This window comes from Microtus pennsylvanicus, chromosome 8 (assembly GCF_037038515.1).
Source record: "Microtus pennsylvanicus isolate mMicPen1 chromosome 8, mMicPen1.hap1, whole genome shotgun sequence".
Taxonomy (NCBI): domain Eukaryota; kingdom Metazoa; phylum Chordata; class Mammalia; order Rodentia; family Cricetidae; genus Microtus; species Microtus pennsylvanicus.
The window spans coordinates 60,382,353-60,403,638 of NC_134586.1; the positions used below are offsets into that span (position 1 = coordinate 60,382,353).

The 21,286-nt window shown below is 48.5% G+C and overlaps 1 protein-coding gene across 1 annotated transcript; it reads right to left on the reverse strand.

The window, feature by feature from the left end:
* Positions 1-1,483: 1,483 nt before the first annotated feature.
* Clec4f (C-type lectin domain family 4 member F) lies at positions 1,484-10,143 on the reverse strand. The gene is made up of 7 exons (XM_075982024.1): positions 10,026-10,143; positions 8,814-8,924; positions 8,429-8,518; positions 5,888-6,823; positions 3,738-3,889; positions 2,604-2,722; positions 1,484-1,859 (listed from the first exon to the last, which is right to left on the reverse strand). Exons 1-7 carry the CDS (start codon positions 10,099-10,101, stop codon positions 1,709-1,711), a joined length of 1,635 nt encoding a protein of 544 aa, XP_075838139.1. The 5' UTR covers positions 10,102-10,143; the 3' UTR covers positions 1,484-1,708.
* Positions 10,144-21,286: the final 11,143 nt, after the last annotated feature.

Sequence of the window (21,286 nt, forward strand, 5' to 3'; positions counted from 1 at the left end):
TACAAACCAGTACTTTGTAAATTTGGTTACTCTTTGATTGTACATAGTGTTTTTAAAAGAAATATATAGTATTTTTATTTAGGTACCTCCAAACTTGAACTCGTCTGTGTTAAGCACTGTAAACGATGCATTTTTCTTTTGAGTACCATCACAGCTGTACAGAGGTTTTCACTGGTTCTATTTTTCTACTGTTACTGGTAAGCATGTAACACTGTATCCTATGTATAACTGACATTTCAAATAAGTGATGTATATAGGAGAAAGAGAGAAGGAGAGAGAGAGAGAGAGAGAGAGAGAGAGAGAGAGAGAGAGAGAAGGCATGTAGCTGGATAGGTGGAAAGATGGGGACAATCTGGGAGGAAATGGGGGAAGGGAAACATAATCAGAATACGTTGTATGAATTTTCAATAATAATAAAATAAAATAAAACATAAAGTCACTTGGCTTCTATGGTTACTAACACACACACATACTAACAAAAGGAGGAGGAGGAAATAAAAAAATGCTAAAAATAAGTATGAACAAGATAAAGTTCTGTTCAGCAAAAAATATAACAGATCTAAGATATTCCACTTCTCTTATAATATTTATTTTAATTATAGGTATGTGTATCAAACTGTGCACATGAGTGCAGGTGCCCACAAGGCCAGGCGAGGGAGTCAGACCCTCTGGAGCTGAAGTCAGGCTTCCAGACAAGAGTGCTGGAACTGAGGTTGTATCCTCCACAAGAGCAGCACTCACTCAAGCACAGAGCCATGTCTCCGTCCCCAAACTGCCACAGCTGGACACAGCTGGAGGAGCTCTTTGATTGTAAACAACTAAAAGACTCATACATAGAGGAAACCACTATTTCCAGATACTGGAGCACAGGCAGACTAAAACTTTGGGCCAAGTTAGGGAGCTGGGGAGCAAATGGGGAGCCTGTGGCCCCATGGCATTCTTTCTGAAGGTTCTTCCACAGGACAGGGAAGATAGTATTAACCTAGGTATGTCATTCTACCCATGCTGGGGAAAGAGAACTTACTGCAGCTTGTGGGCAGAGTATGATGAGACCAGAAGACAGGCAGGCAGGCAGACAGACAGACAGAGATCCAGAAACCTGCATGAAATTCCTTGTGCATGGATAGAGTGCTCCACAGGCACCAACAGAGAGCACCTGAGGGTCTCATCCTAAGGTGAGCAGAACGTAGAATCCCTGTAACGATTAGAGAGATGAATGGGAGGGTGGAGCAGAGACCCCACACCCCAGAAAACAAGGGAGAGAAACAGGACCCCATCTGCACCCAGAAGAAACCTATGGAACACTGGGGTGACCTAAGAAGGCCCTGGAGTTGTTGTAGCCCCTACTGCTGTCGGCACAGTCACAGCAGAGCCTGTGGGAAAGTATGTCTGTAGGAACAGACCCTGAGGGGAGGAGGGCCAGGCCAGAGAGACAGGAGTGTGAAGGCAGCCACAGGGACGAACGAGTACCAAGTTTCCATCCATTCAGGGGGTGTTTATTGAAGACCTGGTTGGGCAGGCATGTTGGGGTACTGAGGGGACACAAGCATGTAGGGCTTATCTTTAAGAAGTCATCTCGCTGAAGGGGCCACAGGAGGCAAGCATGTTTCACATGATTAAACAACGCGACGGCACAGGACCCGAGGAGCTCTGCAGTGAGTCCAGGGCTCTGGGAGTCTCGAGAAGGAAAGACTCTGCTCTGGCCCATTCAGGCCACAGCCTGACCTGTGGACTTCTCGCACACCCAGGGGTAGGCAGCCCCACAGATCATGTCATTCCACATTTGCCTCATGTGGACACAGTCTTCAACCTCCCCATTCGGATGTCTCCAGTTGTCGGGCTGATTTTTTCCCCAAAACCTGGAAGAAAATGGCTTTACTCTGCTAGAGAAGTCAGTATTCCTTCCCGTGCATAAAGACAGACCTCAGGATGGGGACAGGACTGGAGCCAGAGCAGCCTGCTGAGTGACCCTGCTGAAGCTGCCCTCCCTCTGATCCAGGCTCTGCAGGAGCATCCTCCACAGAACTCAGGCTCCGAGCCTCAGAGGCTCTAGGAGGCTCTCGGAGGCTCTGTGCTCCATCAACACCGGTAAGGGCCAAGTAAGCAAGAAACAAATGAACAAATGAAATCAGAAAAACAAGGAGACAACTGGTCTGCCAGCCCCAGGGCCTGTCCTTTCCTGATGTTCTTGTGTTGGCCTCATAGGGCCACATACCACATGTCATATCACACACCACAGACATTGCACATCACACCCATCACTCACACCACATATATCACATAGAAAACCACACATATATGCTACATGCACACACCACAATACACTCCATATGTCACACATGCACACACAAAACTAACACTCAGTGGACAGGACTGTACACATAGGACAGTAAAGCCTGCCCAGTCTGCAACAGTGGTTCCATGCCTTCTGCTGACTCCGCCTATTCTCTATCTATATCTCTTCCAGTCTGGCTATATTCTGCCAAGCCTTTGGCCAAAAGCAGCTTCTTTATTCATTAACCAATAAAAGCAACACATACATAGAAGGACTTCCCATACCGCAAGAGAGTGCCCAAACAGTGCTAGACAGAGGTTAGACTCACCCATTGCTCTGGTATTGGTTAAACGGTGTTCCATCCACCCAGCGCCAATCGCCCTCAATGCCATGGTCAGTGAGTCCGATCCAATGGTACTCGTTACTTGTGAACTTTGCCAGGAATTCCTGCACAAAGGAGGCAGGGCTGTGAGGATCTGACTCCCTGGACCATTCCTTCCCTGACCCCTGAGCAGGAGGCCCTTCTCAGTGCAGGGGCTTCCAGAACCTTCCATGGTTTATACAGTATCTAGGGTAGCAGGTTAGTCCCTCTGGAAACACAGCTTCCCTCATATTGGCGGTCTTGAATAACTCTCACCCCTGAGAAGGAGTGTGGCTTTGCTGGGACAGAAGTCCTTATCATAGTTTATTCTGAGCGGTACTGTAACAAACCTGGGAGAGCGGCAAGAAAGGGACAGTTCTGCAAGTTGAACTAAACTGAACCATGCAAAATCCTCTGCTAGCTTAGTGAGCTCCTTCCAGGCCCTGAGCAGAAGGCCCTCTAAGGACAGTATCTAGGGTAGCAGGACTTTGAGAGTCCCCAGGTGGTTAGCAGTGAGCCAAGCTCCCAGAGGGCCAGAGTCTCCTTTCCATCAGCCTTCCTCAACCACTGGGTATACCCATGCAGATTGCTGCCCCAGGGCAAGGCTGGCAGGAGCTGAGGGAAAGCAAGAGAGGCACATGCCCGAAACTGAAGAGTGGGACAAACGTCTTTTCCTCCCCTCCTGATGGCATCTGCTGGGCCCTGGTCCTCCCCAGAAGGTTGTCCTCCTTTCCTCCCCTCCTGATGGCATCTGCTGGGCCCTGGTCCTCCCCAGAAGGTTGTCCTCCTTTCCTCCCCTCCTGATGGCATCTGCTGGGTCCTGGTCCTCCCCAGAAGGTTGTCCTCCTTTCCTCCCCTCCTGATGGCATCTGCTGGGTCCTGGTCCTCCCCAGAAGGTTGTCCTCCTTCTCTGTGCAGGTGGCAGTAGCTGCCTGTGCTTCCTCCTCGGGACAGAGTTCTCTTAGGAGCCCAGTAAATAGTTCTTCCTCTCATGATGAGGACATGAGGAGTTCCACCACACACTGGGAGGACAAAGGGCTAAGTTTATGTGTCCCTAAACATTCAGCACCCCTTAGCCTGCCCCAAGCCTGCAGCTCTGACCTTCTCTTCCTGAGAAGTCACTGATGCCAGGTGCGCTCCTTGGGACATGCAGAAATTCTCCGCCTCATGCCACGACTTCTTCTCATGAGAAAAGTAATACAAGCTTCCATGGAAGACCATCCAGCCCTGCAGGATCAGCTGGAGAAGCTGATCTAGAACAGAGGTCAGGGGAGGGAGGCTGAAGATCAGAAGCAGACAGTGATGCCCCAAAGTCAGCCTCTACTGTATCAGGTCTGACCTTGGATGGCCACAAGCCTTGGCAATTCCCAATGCTCCGTGCTCTAGGAGCAGGGCTGGGAGGCCATTCCCCAGTCCCATGCCCTGTCCTAAAGGCCATCTTCCAAGACACCTAAGTGTCTCTGTCTCAGCTTTGTCACCCATTAATGCTCTCTGCAGATGGCTGCTTTCTGGTATGCAATATTCTCCCACTCATAACTGTCACAGGCCAGGTCAGTCTGCTTCTAGTCCGGCAACTCCCAAGTTAACCCCACATTCTTCACTTCCTGACTTCATCCCCACCCACAGACTCCAACACAACCCCACATTCTCTAGAATAATGTTCAAACTGGAGAAGACAAGACAGGATGAAGACACGGCTTACATTTTTTAATTTATTTATTAGAAGGGTGTCACATGCATGTGACCCAGCACACATGTGGAAACCAGGAGAACGCTTGCAGGAAGCAGTCCTCCCTTCCCACGATGTGGGTTCTGAGGATCAAATTCAGGTTGCCAGTCTTGGTAACAAGCGCTTTACCTGCTGAGCCCCCTGGCCCACCCAGGAAGAAGGCACTTTTAATCAGGCAGAAACATCAATGACAGCACAAGATCCAAGGTCTCCGTGAAAGAGGGTCAGTGTGTGAAACAGGGATTCGCGACATGTGGTCCCAACCTGGCTGAGCCAGCAGCGTCAGGAAACTGGCTGAGCCAGCAGCGTCAGGAAACTGGCTGAGATGTATGCTCCTTCTCTGCTCAACTCCCAAACATGCCTTAGCACACACTATGCATGCATGGCTGTGCCTGCTCTGTGGGTGATTCTGGCATTTGTCTGAGATCTGAGGTTAAAACGGAGAAGGCAGCCTCTTCTCCAAAAGTGAAGCCCTGTGGTCTCTGTGGCTGCTTCCTCAGTATGGCAGCAGGAAGCAGTTAGAGACCTTAGAATGCAGAAACCAAAAATGCTCTCTGTTTTGCACTTAAAGAAAAAAGTTCAAGGGTTTGGAAGGTGGCTTGATCAATGATATGGCTGTTGCACAAGCATGGGGAACTAGTTCAACTCCCAGCACCCACATAAAAGTCCAGTGTGGGACATGGTGTGCCTATAGTCTCCGTGTTGGGAGGTGAAGACAGGTGAGACTCTTAAGCTCATTGGCCAACCAACTTAATGGAATTGGCCAGAAACATCGTCTCCAAAATTAAGGTGAGGAGGGCTATAGATGTAGCTCACTGGATAGAGTGCTAGCCTATTTTACAGAAAGTACTTAGTTCTGGCCACGGAACTGCATAAACCAGGCATAGGAGGGCACTTCTGGATTCCCAGAACTCGTGGAGGTGAAGGCAGGAGGATAAGAAATTCAAGGTCATCCATGGTTAGATAGCAAAACTTAAAGACAATCTTAGGAATAAGAGACTGTCTCAAGGATAGAACGAAAGATAGATAGATAGATAGATAGATAGATAGATAGATAGATAGATAGATAGATAGATGATAGATATATGATAGACAGACAGACAGACAGATAGGTAGATAATAGCTATATAAGACAGATTGAGTGGGGAAAGGCTAAGGAAGATAACCTGGCCTCTATATTCATGTGCAATCATATGTAATGTGTACATACAGTGCACACAATGAAGAGGAAGAGGAGGCAAGTTGAAGACATGGCTGTCAGCCTGACTGCTACTAGATTCACTTATCAGATCTTCCTAAATTACTGATCTTCCTCCCCAGATTTTGAGGTAAACAAAGAGGTTAAAGGGTCAAAGGCCATCATCCTCCCCAGAGGCTACATCTCCCAGGATTTATTCTCTCTCTCTCTCTCTCTCTCTCTCTCTCTCTCTCTCTCTCTCTCTCTCTCTCTCTCTCTCTCTCTCTCTCGTTCACACACACACACACACACACACACACACACACACACACTTTTCTCACTTACTCTGAGTTCTCTGCTCCTGTGAACCCACAGCTTCCTGCAGGGCTCCTAGGCGACTCTGTTCCCCCTGTATCTTGGCAGTGAGAGTTTTGGTAGCCTCCAGATCTGTTTTCAAACTCTGCAAGTCCTCCTTGGCCTTCTGCAGACTGCTCTGTAGCATCTGGATCTTGGATTTCAGAGCCGTGACATCTGCCAGGCCTCCTCTCAGGGTCTGTAACTCTTTGCTGGTGTCCTTCATCTGATCACTGACTGCCTCGATGTGGGAGGTAAAGGAGCTGGTGCTTTTCAGCTCAGCTTTTAACACCTGGATCTGGGCATCCGTCTGCTCCAGGTGGCCGTTCGCCTTTTGTGTCTGGGCAGTGACTGTTTGCAGGTCTTTCCTTAATGAACTCATTTCATCACCAGCCCTCTCCAGATGATCTCTCATGGCCTGGATCTCAGCACTAGTGTTGTTCACACTGCGCTGGAGAAAGCTCTGGGTCTGGGAGCTGAGGTCATTGGAACTCTGCAGACTTCTCCTCAATGCCTGGATCTCAGTCTGGGCTTCCTCCAGGCCTCTGCCCAGGATGTGGAGATCAGCACTGGTGTTTTCTGTGCTGCTCTTTAAGAGACCTTGGGTCTGGAAAGTCATAGCATTTGCCTTTTCCAAATCTCCTCTCAGACTGTGGATATCAGCACTGGCCGACTCCAAGGAGATTCTCAGTGCCTGGGTCTCCAAAGCCAAGGAACCTGAGTCCTTCAGCAGACCTTTTGCCTGCTGGATGTCAGCACTGGCATCCTCCAGGTGGTCCCCAAGCAACTGGACCTGAGAACTAACGTTCTCCACTCGGTTCTTCAGCATCTGTATCTCCTCGTACCAAGTGTTAGAATTCTCAACATAACCCCTAACCCTCTGGGTAGCCTCTTGCTTTTCTGCCACGCTGCCAGAGTGGGGATGATCTGAAAAGAGGAAACAAGGGTTGCCATTGAAGCCCATTATGTAGGTATATGTAGGGAAGTTCAGATGGCAAATCAGAATGTTCCAGAATGTTCTGGATTATAAGTTAATACTGTCAACTTGGAAGGATCTAGAATCACCCAGAAGACAAACCTCTGGTTGTGTCTATAAGATAGTTTCCAGAAAGGTTTGACTGAGATGTGAAGACCCACCCGGAATGTGGGCTGTACCAATCCATGGACTTGGGGGGGGGCGGGTCCTAGATGGAATAAAAAAGAGCAAGAGCTGAGCGCCAGTGTCATAGCTCTCTCCTTCCTGACTGTTGATGCAAATGTGATCAACTCCTGCTTCCATGCCTTCCACCTTCTGGCCATGATGAACTGTCCTTCAAACTGGAAGCCAAGACAAACTCCTCCTTTAGCTGCTTTTGTAACATGTGTGTTGCAGCAGATATATTAGATAGCAGATACATTAGAGAGCATATTCATTAGATACATTAGATAGCAGATTCATTAGGTACATTAGATAGCAGATACATTAGATACATTAGATAGCAGATACATTAGATACATTAAATAGCAGATTCATTAGATAGCAGATTCATTAGATACATTAGATAGCATATTCCTTAGATACATTAGATACATAGATAGCAGATTCATTAGATACATGAGATAGCAGATTCATTAGATAGCAGACACATTGGATGCATTAGATAAACCTCCAGACACAGCTCTAAGTGTTCTGAGGGCAGCCCACGGGTCCTGCAGCTTCTTAGACTCTGGGGATGGATCGCCCAAGGATGCAGATCTACAAACAAGGTGGGTGGAGAGAGAGCTGACTGCTGCATACACACGAAGGAATAGGAAAAATTGAAGTTCTGGCCTGGGTTTAATTCCCAGCACTACTCATGATCATATAACTGAAAGGGGACTGAAAAGGGAAAGAACATAAATTTTTGATCCCTTTTCTTTTTTAAATGAAACTCTATAACTAAACTGCTCTTTAGTCATGACAAGGAGGAGCTACTTGAAGGTCAGGTCAAGAGAGAATCGCAGGGATCATCAAGGCTACAAGTAAAATCGGGGGTGTTGGGATGGGAACAGTGATGGTGAATTGGCTCCTTGCCTTGACTATAGAGATGGTTTCAGGAACACACTTCTTCACCAGAACTTACCAGAGTGTAGGTTTTAAGAATGTGCCCAACCTTTACAGCTATGATAGCTCAATAAAGCTGTGCTCAAAACAGAACAACTTGGAGCTTGGGAATATAGCTCATTTGAGAGAATACTTGTTTAGTTTGCACAAGGTTATGGGGTCCATCCCCCGGAACCACAAAATCTGGGCATAGTGCCATACACCTGTAATTCCAGGATTAGAGAGGTGGAGGCAGGAGGATCTGAAGCTTAATTTCATCCTTAGCTTTTTTATTTGAAATCAACCTGGACTGCATGAAACCCTGTATCAAAAATTAAAGTGGTTCAAAGGATGTTCTTTAAAGGAGGAAAGCGGGAGGCAGAACTAAAATGTGGCCATAGAAGCTGGACCCAGGGCCCGTGTTCCCCCATGCCCGGCTTTCCAGCCCCGATCTCATTGTGACTACTCACTGTCAGGATTCTGTATAGTAGAGTTGCTTCTCAGAGACAAGGCTTGGAAGGAAGGATCTTCATTCTGCTTGGGTCTCCAAGTCTGTAAACCTGAGGTAGCCATTCCTGGGTCAGCTCAATTCACAGCCCCGGCACGACAGGCTGCCCCACACCAGCTAGGGACCAGAAAGAGGGAGGGGCACCAAGGACCACCCCACACAGCTTCCCTGCAAAGCTTCCATTCTCTTGAGTCATTTCAAAGCATGATGGGCTTCAGGCTGGACCGAGGTAGGTGGTAAATTGTTGTTTCAGAGAACATGAAGGCCCAGAGGCCTGCCCTTTGGTATCTTGGGATCTTTGCACAGAAAGGAAAATTCATGGTGGCTCAGGTCACCTGAGAACTTACCCACCAGAAAAAGAGCCAGGAGAGAGAAGAACACAGCCATGAGTGTCAAGAAGGCCTGGACAAGCCTCAGCATCCTGGAAGCCACGGGAACAGTTGGTATAGGGTCCCGCCCTGCAGGGGAGAAGACAAGGCCTGTGGGGGTGAGTGTTGGGAGGGCTAGGACTGTCACTCTCTGGAAGAGTCCTCTAGCTTGTCCATTAGAGATGAGAACAGCCACCATGTTCTCACAGAATAGCTACAGGCAGGAAAAGGAAGCATTCTCAGTGGACCAGGCAACAGCCAACAATCAGCAGCTCACACCTCACAGAAAGCTGTAGTGGACCAGGCAACAGCCAATGATCAGCGGCTCACACCTCACACACCTCACAGAGTCTGCATTGGACCAGGCAACAATCAACTATCAGGGGCTCACACCGCTCACAAAGCTGTAGTGGACAAACCAAAGATCAGCAACTCACATCCTGCAGAAGCTGTAGTGGTGTCCTAGACAGAAAACCTGCCGCAGAGGGCATGCTACAGAAGTATGATCAGAAACAAAGAAGAAAATGAAGGAGGAGGGGAGATGAAAAGGAGGCCCATGGCAGGGTCCCAGACCTCCAGGTCCAGTTTTGTTAACAAACCTGACTAAAAGAAGCACAATAGCCCCTAGGATGGATGGTTGCCTTTCTGGAGCCTCCCACAGAACTTGAACTGTTGTCACAGGGGCCCTTGCCTTCTTGGCACTGCGGTTAAGGGGCAAGGTACACCCACTAATGACCTCAGAAACCACCAGCCCCAGAGGATACGGGGAGGGTAGGCAGTATTCAAAGCTGGGGTTCAAAACCAGGCTATCTGCCGGGCGGCGGCGCACGCCTTTAATCCCAGCACTTGGGAGGCAGAGGCAGGCGGATCTCTGTGAGTTCGAGACCAGCCTGGTCTACAAGAGCTAGTTCCAGGACAGGCTCCAAAGCCACAGAGAAACCCTGTCTCGAAACCCCCCCCCCAAAAAAAACCCAGGCCATCTGAACTTAAAGTGCACCCTTTTCTTCCCTCTGGTTACTGAACCCAGTGCAGGGGCTTTGAAGGTTCCATACAGAGGCCAGGCTCTCAGAGTTCTGGGCATCTGTTGACCCATTTATTTCACCCTGACGAAGGTGGGGATGAGATGAGTTTCTGGACTGGCATGGATGGGTCAGAGGGCAGGGTACAGGCGGGAACCCTAAGTGTCCTCACCTCCGGGCTGTAGGGAGACATACTGGTTGTCTTTGCAGAATCGAGCCACATCTCCATTCAACTCTGCCTCCTTCATCCTCTGGCGCTGCTCCTGCCACCGGGTCCCCCAAAGGCCTGTCCTGTGAGCCAGCAGCAGTGGGAGCTGAGACAACTGGTTTATGTTCTCTGAGGAGGTCATGACCACTCCCCTGCCCTGCCTCCTTCCTTCTGACTCTGCAGAAACCCTGTGTCACCCCTGGCCCCTCCTCCTGGAGAACCAAAGGCCAAGAGCTCAGCAGCCCTCTTCCTCTCTGCCCCGCCCCCCTCAGTGCCCCTCAGAGTCACATACCCCTGATCCTCTTCAGTGGGGTCTGGGTCAGGCACCGAGGAAGGGCAGATTACAGAAGAACATCCTGGTGGAGCTGAGCAGATGCTCAGTCAGTGAACTGCTTGCCACACAGCATGACAACCAGAGTTTGGCTACCCAGCACACACGTGGCAGCATGTGCCTGTAGTCACAGGGCTGGGGAGGCAGAGGCAGGAAGATCCTTAGCACTTTCTCGTCAGCCTGCCTACTTGAATCAGTGAGTACTGGGTTCGGCGAGAAATTCGTTTTCAATAAAGGTGGAAAGAGACTAGGGAAGACAGACCATATTGACCTCTGATTTCCGTCAGGCTTGAGGTAGCACTCAGGAGGCAGAGGCAGGAGGATCTCTGTGAATTCGAGGCCACTCTGGTCTACATACATGAGTTCCAGGGTAGCCAGAGTCACATAGTTAGACCCCATCTCAAAAACAAATAACAGTCAGTGCATGAGGTGGGGGGAGGGATTTGTGGTGGGGCAAAGTGTAGGTGACTGCCCTCTCAGAACTCTAGAACTTTGCAGACAGAGCAGAGGAAAAGCCCTGAGATGCTTTAATTTGGTCTCTGACTGGGTCCTAGTTCAGAGTTTCTGCAACCCTGACTCCTGAATGACGGGAATGCCCCTGGCTATTCGTATTGTGCTTCCTCTGAGCACACCTGAGTTCATATTGGTGAGATGATTCCAGGCTCTCTCTAGATAGCCTCTGATCCCAGAAAGACTAGAAACCTCCGCATCCCCCCCCCACTCTCAGACATCCCTGTTAGAGGCACTTCAAAGGGAGACACAAGAATTCTAATACCTAATAGAAAGTAGGGCTCAGGCTGCGGTTCAGTTGGTAGAGCACTGTCTGATACACTTAAGGCCCTGGCTTCCATTCCAAGATGCCTTTAAACGGGTGTCGGGGTTCATGCCAAAGATCATACAACTCAGGAAACAGCAACAGGAAAGAATCGGAAGTTCAGAGTCATTCCCAGCTGCATAGTGACCTTGAGACCAGTCTGGGACACATGGGACCCTGTCTCAAACAAACAAACAACAACAAAAAAAACCAAGAAAATAAAGGAAGGATCAATCCCACCCTGACTCCTCAGACATAGAAGTTTGGTGCTCAGGACCTGCTAAACCTTAGCCCAGGTCTTTCCATAAACTCTAATACTCTACCTAGTGTTTACATAGTTCCATGATTTGTTCTAGAAAACAACCCAAACTGAGAGAATGTTATTGGCTATAATACAGGCAAAAGAGAGAGTCCCTTGGTACCCTAACAGTCCCAAGTTTCTAAAGTGGGGGCAGACTTGTGGGATAGAGTTCTCAGACTGGGAGATCTCTGCTATCTTGCAGAGTTAGCGTTGCAGGAGATTTGTTTGTGCTCTTGCTCAGAAACCGCCACCAAAGTCGGATGGAGAACTGGGTCCACATTCAGAGCAACCAAGTGAACCATAGAGTTTTGGAGGACTCGGAGGAGATAGACAGACAAGAGGAATAACAAGGGGCCAAAGGAGATGCGCTGGCCCTGTTAGCAGGGAAGTATGGGGAGTAGAGGCCACTGATCATTCTTCTCCGTCGCTCTGTGGATCTATCAGGTTTTACCTAATACCTGACTTGCGACCATTTTTTATTATAAAACAATAAAAGAATGTTAAGTTAACATCAGAGCAATCGAATGATGGGTCCACTAATGGTGTGGGAGAGGGGCTGATGGCAAGGAAAACAATATCCGAGGAACTGTCAGAGAAAACGAAGTAGGATCCACCTTCACCTAAGCCGGTGGTTCGCAACCTTCCTTAATGCACGACCCTTTAGTACAGTTCTTCATGTCGTGGTGCCTCCCACCATGAAATTCTTTTTGTTGCTACTTCATAAGTGTAATTTAGCTACTGTTATGAATCGTAAATATTTTCAGAGATAGAGGTTTATCAAAGGGGTCATGACCCACAGGTTTAGAACGACCTATAAAACCTTCACTAGCAATTAAATCCATATTGGTGATGTCTCTGGAATTTTCAGAATTAATTTTAAAAAAAAAACAGAGAAGCCTGGGCCCAAAGTACTGCTTTAAACGAGACCTGTAACACTTCTTCCAGGAGAATGGACACTGCTCTGGAGCTGGCATGGTGCAGTGGTTTGACTGAGAGCAGTCCCCATAGGCTCGTATATTTAAATGTTTGGTTTCCAGTTGGTAAAACAGTTGGGAAGGAAGGAGGTGTAGCTTTGTTGGAAGAGGTGTCCCTGGCAGTGGGCTTTGAGATTCCAAAAGCCCATGCAGTTCCAAACCAGCTCTCCCTCCCTGTCTTATGCCTATGAATCAAGATGTAAACTCTCAGGTACTGCTCCAACACCATGGCTGCCTGGCTGTTGCTGTGTTCCCCACATGGACTCTAGCCCTCTGCAACCATGAGCCCCCAAATAATGTCTTTTTTCACAAATTTCTTTGGCCAGCAGTAGAAAAGTAAGACACATGATAACACATCTGTAACCCCAGCATTCAGGAGGCTGAGGCAGGAAGATCCAAGCTAGAGAGACCAACCTGGACTGCAGAGTGAGTCTGAGGCTAACCTGGACTACAGAATGAGAGAACTGTCCTAGAAACCCAAAACAAAGACAGGAAAACAAATCCTGCTGTAGGACTTCCTGCTGCTCACTGGACATAGGATGAGAAGGAAAGCCTCCGGAGGACAGACAGAACACGGCATTCTTCAGGGTAGTGTTCCCACTGCATTGAGGGAGCTGGAACCAGGAGTAGAGCTGATATTACCACTTGCTAGCCAAGACATCCCTCCAAAGTCAGGGAAGCTTGGCAGATTCTAATCCCCTGCTCTCCTACCCCTGCCTCTGGGCGCTTACAGTCCTGGTGACAGTGAGCGGCCAGTCTCACAGCGCTCTCAGGAGGTGTCAATCACAAGCTTGCAGATGCCTTGTCCCATACATGACGTGTGCAGTTTTCATACTTAGTTCCCATATCTCATTCCCATGTCTTTCTCCCAAATCTTGGAGCCACCCTCCCATAGGCCTATGGGTAGTGACTGAGAACCCTGTAAATCCAGTAACAGAGAAGCCATTTTGGCAGGGACCAGCAGTGGCCCTGTTAGGCAAGGAGGAGCTAACAGGAGTGTCATGGAGCTGCGCTGCCTTCCACTCAGTGGGAAATAGCCCTGTGGAGGTGGATCTGCTGGATAAAAAGGAAATAGGTGGCCGTCGTTCAACTCTTGGTGTGTGTGTATGTGCGTGCACGTGCATGTGTGTGCGTGCGTGCGTGCGTGCGTGTGTGTGTGTGTGTGTGTGTGTGGTGTAACTATTCAGGGAAGAACAGAAGACATAGGATACAAAGCTCAAACCACTGACTATTGACCTTTTTTCTCTTGTCTATTGAATGCTGGACAGGTGTGGTGGGGGGAGGCAACCCTTCTAAGTCAGTCAGAAGTCCTGCCCTGCACCCCAGCAGGGTCTGCCAAGTCCCTCTCTCTGTGGGATTGAGAGCCACAGGCAATACTTTCCCAGCCATCACAGCGAGAAAAGGGCTGGTCTTGGTTTCTATTTCCCCAAATACAAGAAGGGTCAAGCTCGACCCAACCCAGGAACTATTTCCTCGGACATCCTGAGAAGCTGGAAGGACCTGGAAAGCAGAACTTTGGGGATCCCTTGCTCAGCAGAAGGGCAGAGTCCGGACAGGAGAGGGGCATCATCCCACAAGCTGTGACCCCCAGGTGTCGGGTTTGCTCACCTTTCCTGTTTGCTCCTTCACTCCAGGGTTCCGCTTGTGTTTCCCCCAGAAACACCATCCACAGGCAAGGGATCTAGGATACTGTTCTGTCCTCGCTTAGAGGTTTCTCTACTCTCAGATAAGGAAAAGTGCAGCGGCCTTTTGCACATGAGCATGAAGAGTGTCATCCCCACATTTATTTTCCTGCTCCTCCTGCACATTCCCAGGGGCTTACTCTTAAAGGTTCTTTTTATCATTTGTTTGTTTGTTTATCTGTCTGTCTCCAGCATCCAGAGCCTGTGCATAGTAAGCAATAATTCTACCACTGAGACACATATCTGGTCTCAGAGATGGGTGAGCTCAGCAACTATAGGTGTGCTGCTGAAACATTGACAATGTCGATACGTAACACTCAGAACTGGTGAGCTGGTCTACTGGTGGCTTGGTCAATGGTTGATGAAGGGGAAAGACCCAAGCAAGATGCCCACCGGTGCCTGTGCATGCTCCCAGCTCCAAGGTTGCATGCTTAGGGCTTGCCTTGGCAACATCCTTTCTGCATCATGAGCCTAACACACATAACCACAGCGGGGTCAACAGTCAGCACCAGGAGTGAAATCTGGGCTGACCTACAGCACCCCTTGCCCTTGCTTCCGCATGGCTTCAGAGAGCAGCATGTGACCCAGCCCTGAGTTTTAGTCAGAACTATTGGAAAAGAGAAGCACTTCCCCGAATGCCTTGAGGGCTTCAGGACTATGAAAACTCAGAGCTGTGAGGGCTTTAGAATGCAAAGGCGTAGGGCTGTGACGTTCTGTTGTTGGGTCTCCATGACGCCTCCAACTTTGCTCTAATTCAACATCCTCCAGCATATCTTCCACCATTGTTTGCCTCACTCATCCCCTTGGTACTTTCTGGTTCAGTTTCTTTTCCTGGAAAAACTATCTGATTCCCCTAGCTCATCCATGCTCACTAGGAGCAACCACAGACCCTGTTGGCCCCCTCTTTCTCCCAGTGGTCAGTGTAGCCATGTTCACTCTGCAAACCACACCTGACTCAGAACACATAGACCAGCAGAGGCTGACCAGTCACACGTACTCACAGTCTAGGGGAGAAGGACACTTCTCTACAAAGTCTGCAGAGTTCCACAGAGGGACATCGAGGAGCACAGCCACCAGAAAGGCTTGGGGTGGAGCAGAGAGGAATTACAGGGGGGACAGAGTGACACCCAAACCAAGATGACCCTGGGATGCTGGAGGACTTTCCAGGCTAACAAAGGAACCCATGAAGTTGATGTTATGGAGGTCAAAACCACAAGGAAAAGACAACCAGACACAGTTCAGATTGTAATTAGCCAAATTTATTAAAACTGATCGCAGGCCTGCAGTCTCTAACCCAAATCACAAATGAGCCACCCAGAGGCAGCTAAAGGAAGGGCTTTAAAGGCAAAAACCCCAAGAAGTCCTTGAGTATCTGTATAAAGAAGTTATAGAAGTCAAAAAGCTGTTCTTCGGGGTCAGGAAGGAAGGAGGCTGGGTCCAACGCTGCAGAAAGTGAGAAACTGATCCTGGTGCATCAGAAAGGAGAGCTCGATAGAGGGCAAGGCATGAGTTCCACATCCAGCTCTCAGAAGCTCAGAGGAGCAGTGTAATGGAGGGAGGCGTGGTGACAACCAGCTCCCGTCTGTGGTCATTTTCTCAGCAGTAGTGCTGTGGTGGCAGTGGTGTGCATACAGGTGGTCATCCTGCTGCGGCAGACTAAACACTTAGATAAATGGGCCACAGGCCTTTTCCAGGGTTACAAAGTTTGGGTCAGTATGCCTTTGGCCACCCTATGTCATTCATCCACATACAGGTGGAAAGGTTTAGTAAGGCCAGGTAGCCTAAGCGCTGGGGCTGACATCAAAGTCTCATTGAGCCTTTGGAATGTCTTCTTGTCTTTGTTTTTCCAGTTCAGGGGGTCATTTTCTCCTTGCATAATGGTTTTAATATTTCTGCAAATTTAGGTATCATCTGCAGTATTCAACTGTATCCAAGAATTTGCCTGACCTTTATTTTGTGGCTTGGGATGTTTAAGATAGCTTGGATCCTGTTCAAGGACAGAGTCCTGCTGCTACCCTCTGAGCAATATGGCAGATAACTTACCTTATGGAAGCACAATTGGGACTCTTAGACACGCATCAGCTGAGCTACTGGAGCATTTTAAGCAGTTCCTCAATAGGTTTTGGCCCTCATTCAGTGTGTGTGCAGTGATGAGAAGGTCATCCACATACTGGAAGAGGGTGACATTACGGTGCCCTTGGTGGTGTTCATGCAGGTTTGCACTGAAGGCTTCATCAAACAGAGTAGTGGATTCTTAAACCCTTGTGGTAGTTAAGTCCAGATCAGTAGGTCATTAAACCCTGACTTGGGTCTGTGGTGTGGGACAATGGTCTGTATTCTGTCAATTATATTTTAAATAAATGCGGATTGGCCAGTAGCCAGGCAGGAAGTATAGGTGGGACAACCAAATAGGAAGTAGAGGCAGGTCAATAAGAGCAAGAGAATTCTGGGAAGAGGAAAGCTTGGTCCTCAGTTTTTACCCAGCTGCAGAGGAAGCACGATGTGACTGGTTTGCCAAAAAAAAAAAAAAGGTACTGAGCCACGGTGGCTAACATAGACAAGAATAATGGGCTAATATAAGTTATAAGAGTTAATAAGAAGTCTGAGCTACTAGGCCAATCAGTTTATAACTAATGTAGACCTCTGTGTGATTTCTTTGGGAATTAACGACTATAGGAATCAGGCAGTACAGAAAATTCAGTCAACAGATCTGTCCATTAAAAACAAATATAAGTTGGTACACAGGGCCCTGGAGTAGAAAGAAAATGATATCTTTCAGGTGTTTAGTTGGTGAGGGAGAATTGTCTGTATTCTGTCAATCATGTTATAAATAAATGCAGGAAATATAGGCGGGAAACCAGACAGGAAGTAGAAATGATGTAATGAGAACAGGAGAATTCTGGGAAGGAGGAAGTTGATTCCTCCCACTCCTGCCCAGATCACCAAAGCAGCAGGATGTGATCTGCCCCACTGAAAAAAGGTACGGAGCCACATGGCTAACATAGATCAGAAAAATGGGTTAATCAAGATGTGAGAGTTAGCCAGTGAGAGGCTAGAGCTAATGGGCCAATCAGCTTATAATTTATGGAGACCTATGTGTGATTTTCTTTGTGGCCAAACAGTTGTGGGGTACCGGGTGGGACAGAAACCCCAACAAACAAGCAGGCCCCGTGCCTGTTACATTTGGTTTTCTGCAGCAGCCAGATCAATGTGGGTAAATACCCAATAAACCTCATGAAGATGATCCAGGAATCAAGCAGGAGATTTCCTGATTTCCCTAAGTTACCTTAGACACCTTTAAGATTAGTTGGTTTCTAGCTGCTGCTCTCATCCTGTTCAGGAGGCCCCAGGGATAGGTGTCTAGTACTCCCTTATGTTGATCAGTGTTGGGATTCCAGTTTGGCAGAGTGGAAGGCCATATTCCCTCGGCTCTTCTTTTGGCATCTACCACGGTCACCCTAGGACCTTTTGTAGCCTTGCTGGCTCCAGTCATTATTCAGTTCTTCTCCTGTGCAGTCACAACGGTACCTAGAAACTTCTGACCATCGGCCGAGGTGAGCTGATGGGTAAAGAAAACCGTTTCCAAAGGCTGATGATAACCTGAGGCTTCTCAGAAAAGGGAGTGCTCTGGGTCTCCAGTTATACAAATCAGTGGTCCAAAAAGGACATAAACTAGAAAAAGAAGGTCTGGGCCTTTGCTCCCCATCAGCCCCTTACTCTGGCAAGGATGGGTGCCCATTAGGGGTGCTTCTCTAGGAGAGAGAACAGCAGGGGTCAGGCTCAACTGGAGTGGAGCATAAGCTGGTTCTCTCTTGGGGTGTGAAAATAAGGATGGGTGAGGATAGGTTCTTGGGACTGCGCATGCATCATCCCCTTCAGAGAGTCAGGTTCTGGACTGGCTGGATGTGGGGATTGTAAGGTGAGAGAATCTCTGCTGCCACTGTCTCTTCTTCCTCCTCCTCCTCTTCCTCCTTGTCCTTTTCTTATCCCTCCTCCTCCTTCTCCTCTTCCTCCTCCTTTCAGGACCACCACAGAGTGTCCAGACATTTTGTTGAGTGTTTTACTCTGCCTCCAACTCTGACTTGGTGACTGAAGCAGAGGAGCCTTGTTTAAGGTTTATGACCTTTCTGCCAAGAAGGGGATTGGAAAGGAGGAAGAGAAGCTGTCAATGTAACAGGACTGTCCAAGTAGCCAGGGTTTCTGTGACTATGTGCTAGACTTCCTTGGCACTTTGAGGGTCAAATGGCCCTCATCTGGCCATCCCACATCAAAGGTGGGCCATTCTAGTTCACAGAGAGTGAGGAGCTGTCTAGGTGACATCTTAGCTCTGCAGTCTGCTTTGCAGAACTCCTTCAAGTGTTACAGCATACAGTTCAATGGCAACTTGGCTGTGCTCAGTTTCTTCCCATTCCTACAAGAAAACTTATAGGCACACCAGAAGCATATCTCGTACTCTGAGTCTGGAGATCGGGTCTATGATCACTTCTCATCTCCCCTATGAGTCCCCAAATGTCCAGACATCTAGAAAAACTCACAATCAGTCCTGTTTTAAGCTAGCAATTCTTTTGGTTCTATTTTGAAAATTAGCAGGCGTCACAGGCTGGGGCAGCCCCGGTCCCCTAAGTTCACCAATGTGCTTGCCCTCAACCAGGGCTGATCACTCCAGGGGCCACTGAGTTGTGTTACTTGACCCCATCTGACCTCCCTAACTAGTGATTCTTTAATTTGTGCAGCCATGGTCTCAGGCTTCCTGGGGCCTCCACATCCACCCCAGACTTGACCCCCACTAGAACCTATCCTGGACCCCAGGCCCTGAATCTGTGTTTTCCTAGGATCTTGCTGGGATCTCCAGATGTTGTGGAGCTTGAGACTACTGGGAAAAGACGACCAGACTCAATTCAGGTTGTAATTAGCCAAATGTATTAAAACTACTAGCAGGCTTGCAGTCTCTAACCCAAATCAGAGACATGTCACCCAGAGGCAGATGAAGAAGGGCTTTTAAAGGCAAAAACCACAAGAGCTGTTCTGCTTGGCCAAGATTAAGTGATCAAGATGACCTTTAAACAGTCCTTGAATGTCTGCCTAAGCAGGTTACAGAAGCCAAAATTTAGCAGTTAGTCATATCATAACACACAGATGGTCACATCATGGACATACATTTCTGGGTGGAGGTCAAGGAGTCAAGGTTGCAGGGAACTGAACTTCCAGGAGCTTGCGTCGGCAACAGAATGGCTATTAGGTACCCAGATGGATGCCTAACATGAAATGGAGTTTCTTTAGCTATCACATTGAAAACGGAAAGGAGGGCAGTTGGTCCCATGGTGGGGTATGCTAGCCAGAAGGGGAACCTTCAGAACGTGGGGACTACTGGTAAGAGCAAGGAACCTCAAGCTGAGGTCTTTGGGGCCCTGGGAGGATCCCCAAAGATGTCATGACACTGTGCACAAGCCTACAACCTGGTGTGATGACACACACTTTTTGTCCCAGCACTCGAAAGGCCAAGCAGGACCACATAGAAAGTCCGTGTCAAAAAAAAAAATCAGAAAGCAACAACAAGCCTGCACTCTCTGCTCTCCTTCTCACTCCCCAGTACCATGCTGACTGCCCATGTAAGAAGGCAATGTCTCTCCTGGGAACTCTCAATGGAGGCCAGCTTACACCTCCTGAGCTCTCTCTGCTGCCCCCTGCTGGTGATCCCTTGTTTTCAGGCCTTAGTCTCCAGGTTATATTCCAGTTTGGATCTGGAAACCCAGCCTCTGTGAAGAATAAGAACCTCAACAAGGTTCCCCTGGGAACAGAGCTAAAGAACAGAAGGCTGACTACCAAGGAACTCCAGGAAGGGACTTTGTTCAAACCTTATCATATTTAATTCAAATAAAAGCCCCTATTCTTTCTATCCTCTAACTGAATGTACCCCAAGCTGCATGTTCTTTATGGTCACAGTGGCCCTGGGAATGGAAACAGGCACTCCAAGGAAGCTTTGAGCCAAGAGACGTTTAGAGCAGAAGAGGACTTTGTCTGCACAGGGCTTAGCAAGAGAGGGAACCCCATGTAGAGGAGAGGAGGGAGACCCAGGCTGCTGTGGTGGGGAAGTACTGGGCCTGTGATGGCCTGGGGGCAGGAGGAAGGGGAGCTGAACCAAGCATCTCAAATGAAGGCAGAGGACCTGCCAGCCCGGGCCTGCACTGAGTTATCTCACTCAGAGAAATGGGGATTCCGACCTCAAAGAATGTGGATAAGGAGGTGATGGAGCCTGGTGGGGACAGGGTGATTAAGAACAGCTATTCCCACGAAAAACAGCCAGAGGCCCCTGTCAGTGCTCCTCAACAGACAACTAGAGAGAGCCTCGTAGAAATATGGGAAGAATTGCTTAGTATTCTGAAGCAAATTGTCCCCTCTCCCAAAACAGGATCTTGCATAGCAGGCTGGCCTCAAATGTAACTATGTAGTTGAGGGTGACCTTGAACTTCTGACCCTCCTCCTTCCACCTCCTCACTGCTGGGATCACAGGGGTCCTGCTGGTCAGACTCGGGGTCACCGGTGCCAGAGGACTTTATCCCCTGAGCCACACTTCCAGCATTGTGACACATGTTTTTATATTTTTCATCTTTCTTATAATTCAAATTTACAGGACTAAAGAGATGGCTCAGCAGTTAAGGGCACTTACTACTCTATCAGAAGGGCAGAGTTTGGATGTCAGCACCCATATCAGGTTGTTCATAAACAGCTGTAACTCCAGCTACACGGGATTTGACACCCTCTTCTGAACTCTGGGATCACCCACACACACGTGTGGAAAAAAAAATGTCTTTAAATGTATTTGCAATGGATACAAGAAAACATGAAATAGTTGCACATTTTGAAAGTACCAGGTGCTGTTCTAATGCATCTAATGCATGTATAGATTATAAAGTGTTGAAACTGAGCTAAACACGCCTGTCTCCTCCAGCACTGGACACATGTGAATGTAGCTTTCATGTGGTCATCCAAGGCTTCTTAGAAGGGTCAGGTAAACACAGACAAAATGATCCGCAGGTGACAGGTGCACCTGCCTCACCCATTAAACCCAACCCCCTCGAAGTCCCTCCACGGCAGAGAGTTCCAGCCAACCCAGATGGACCGC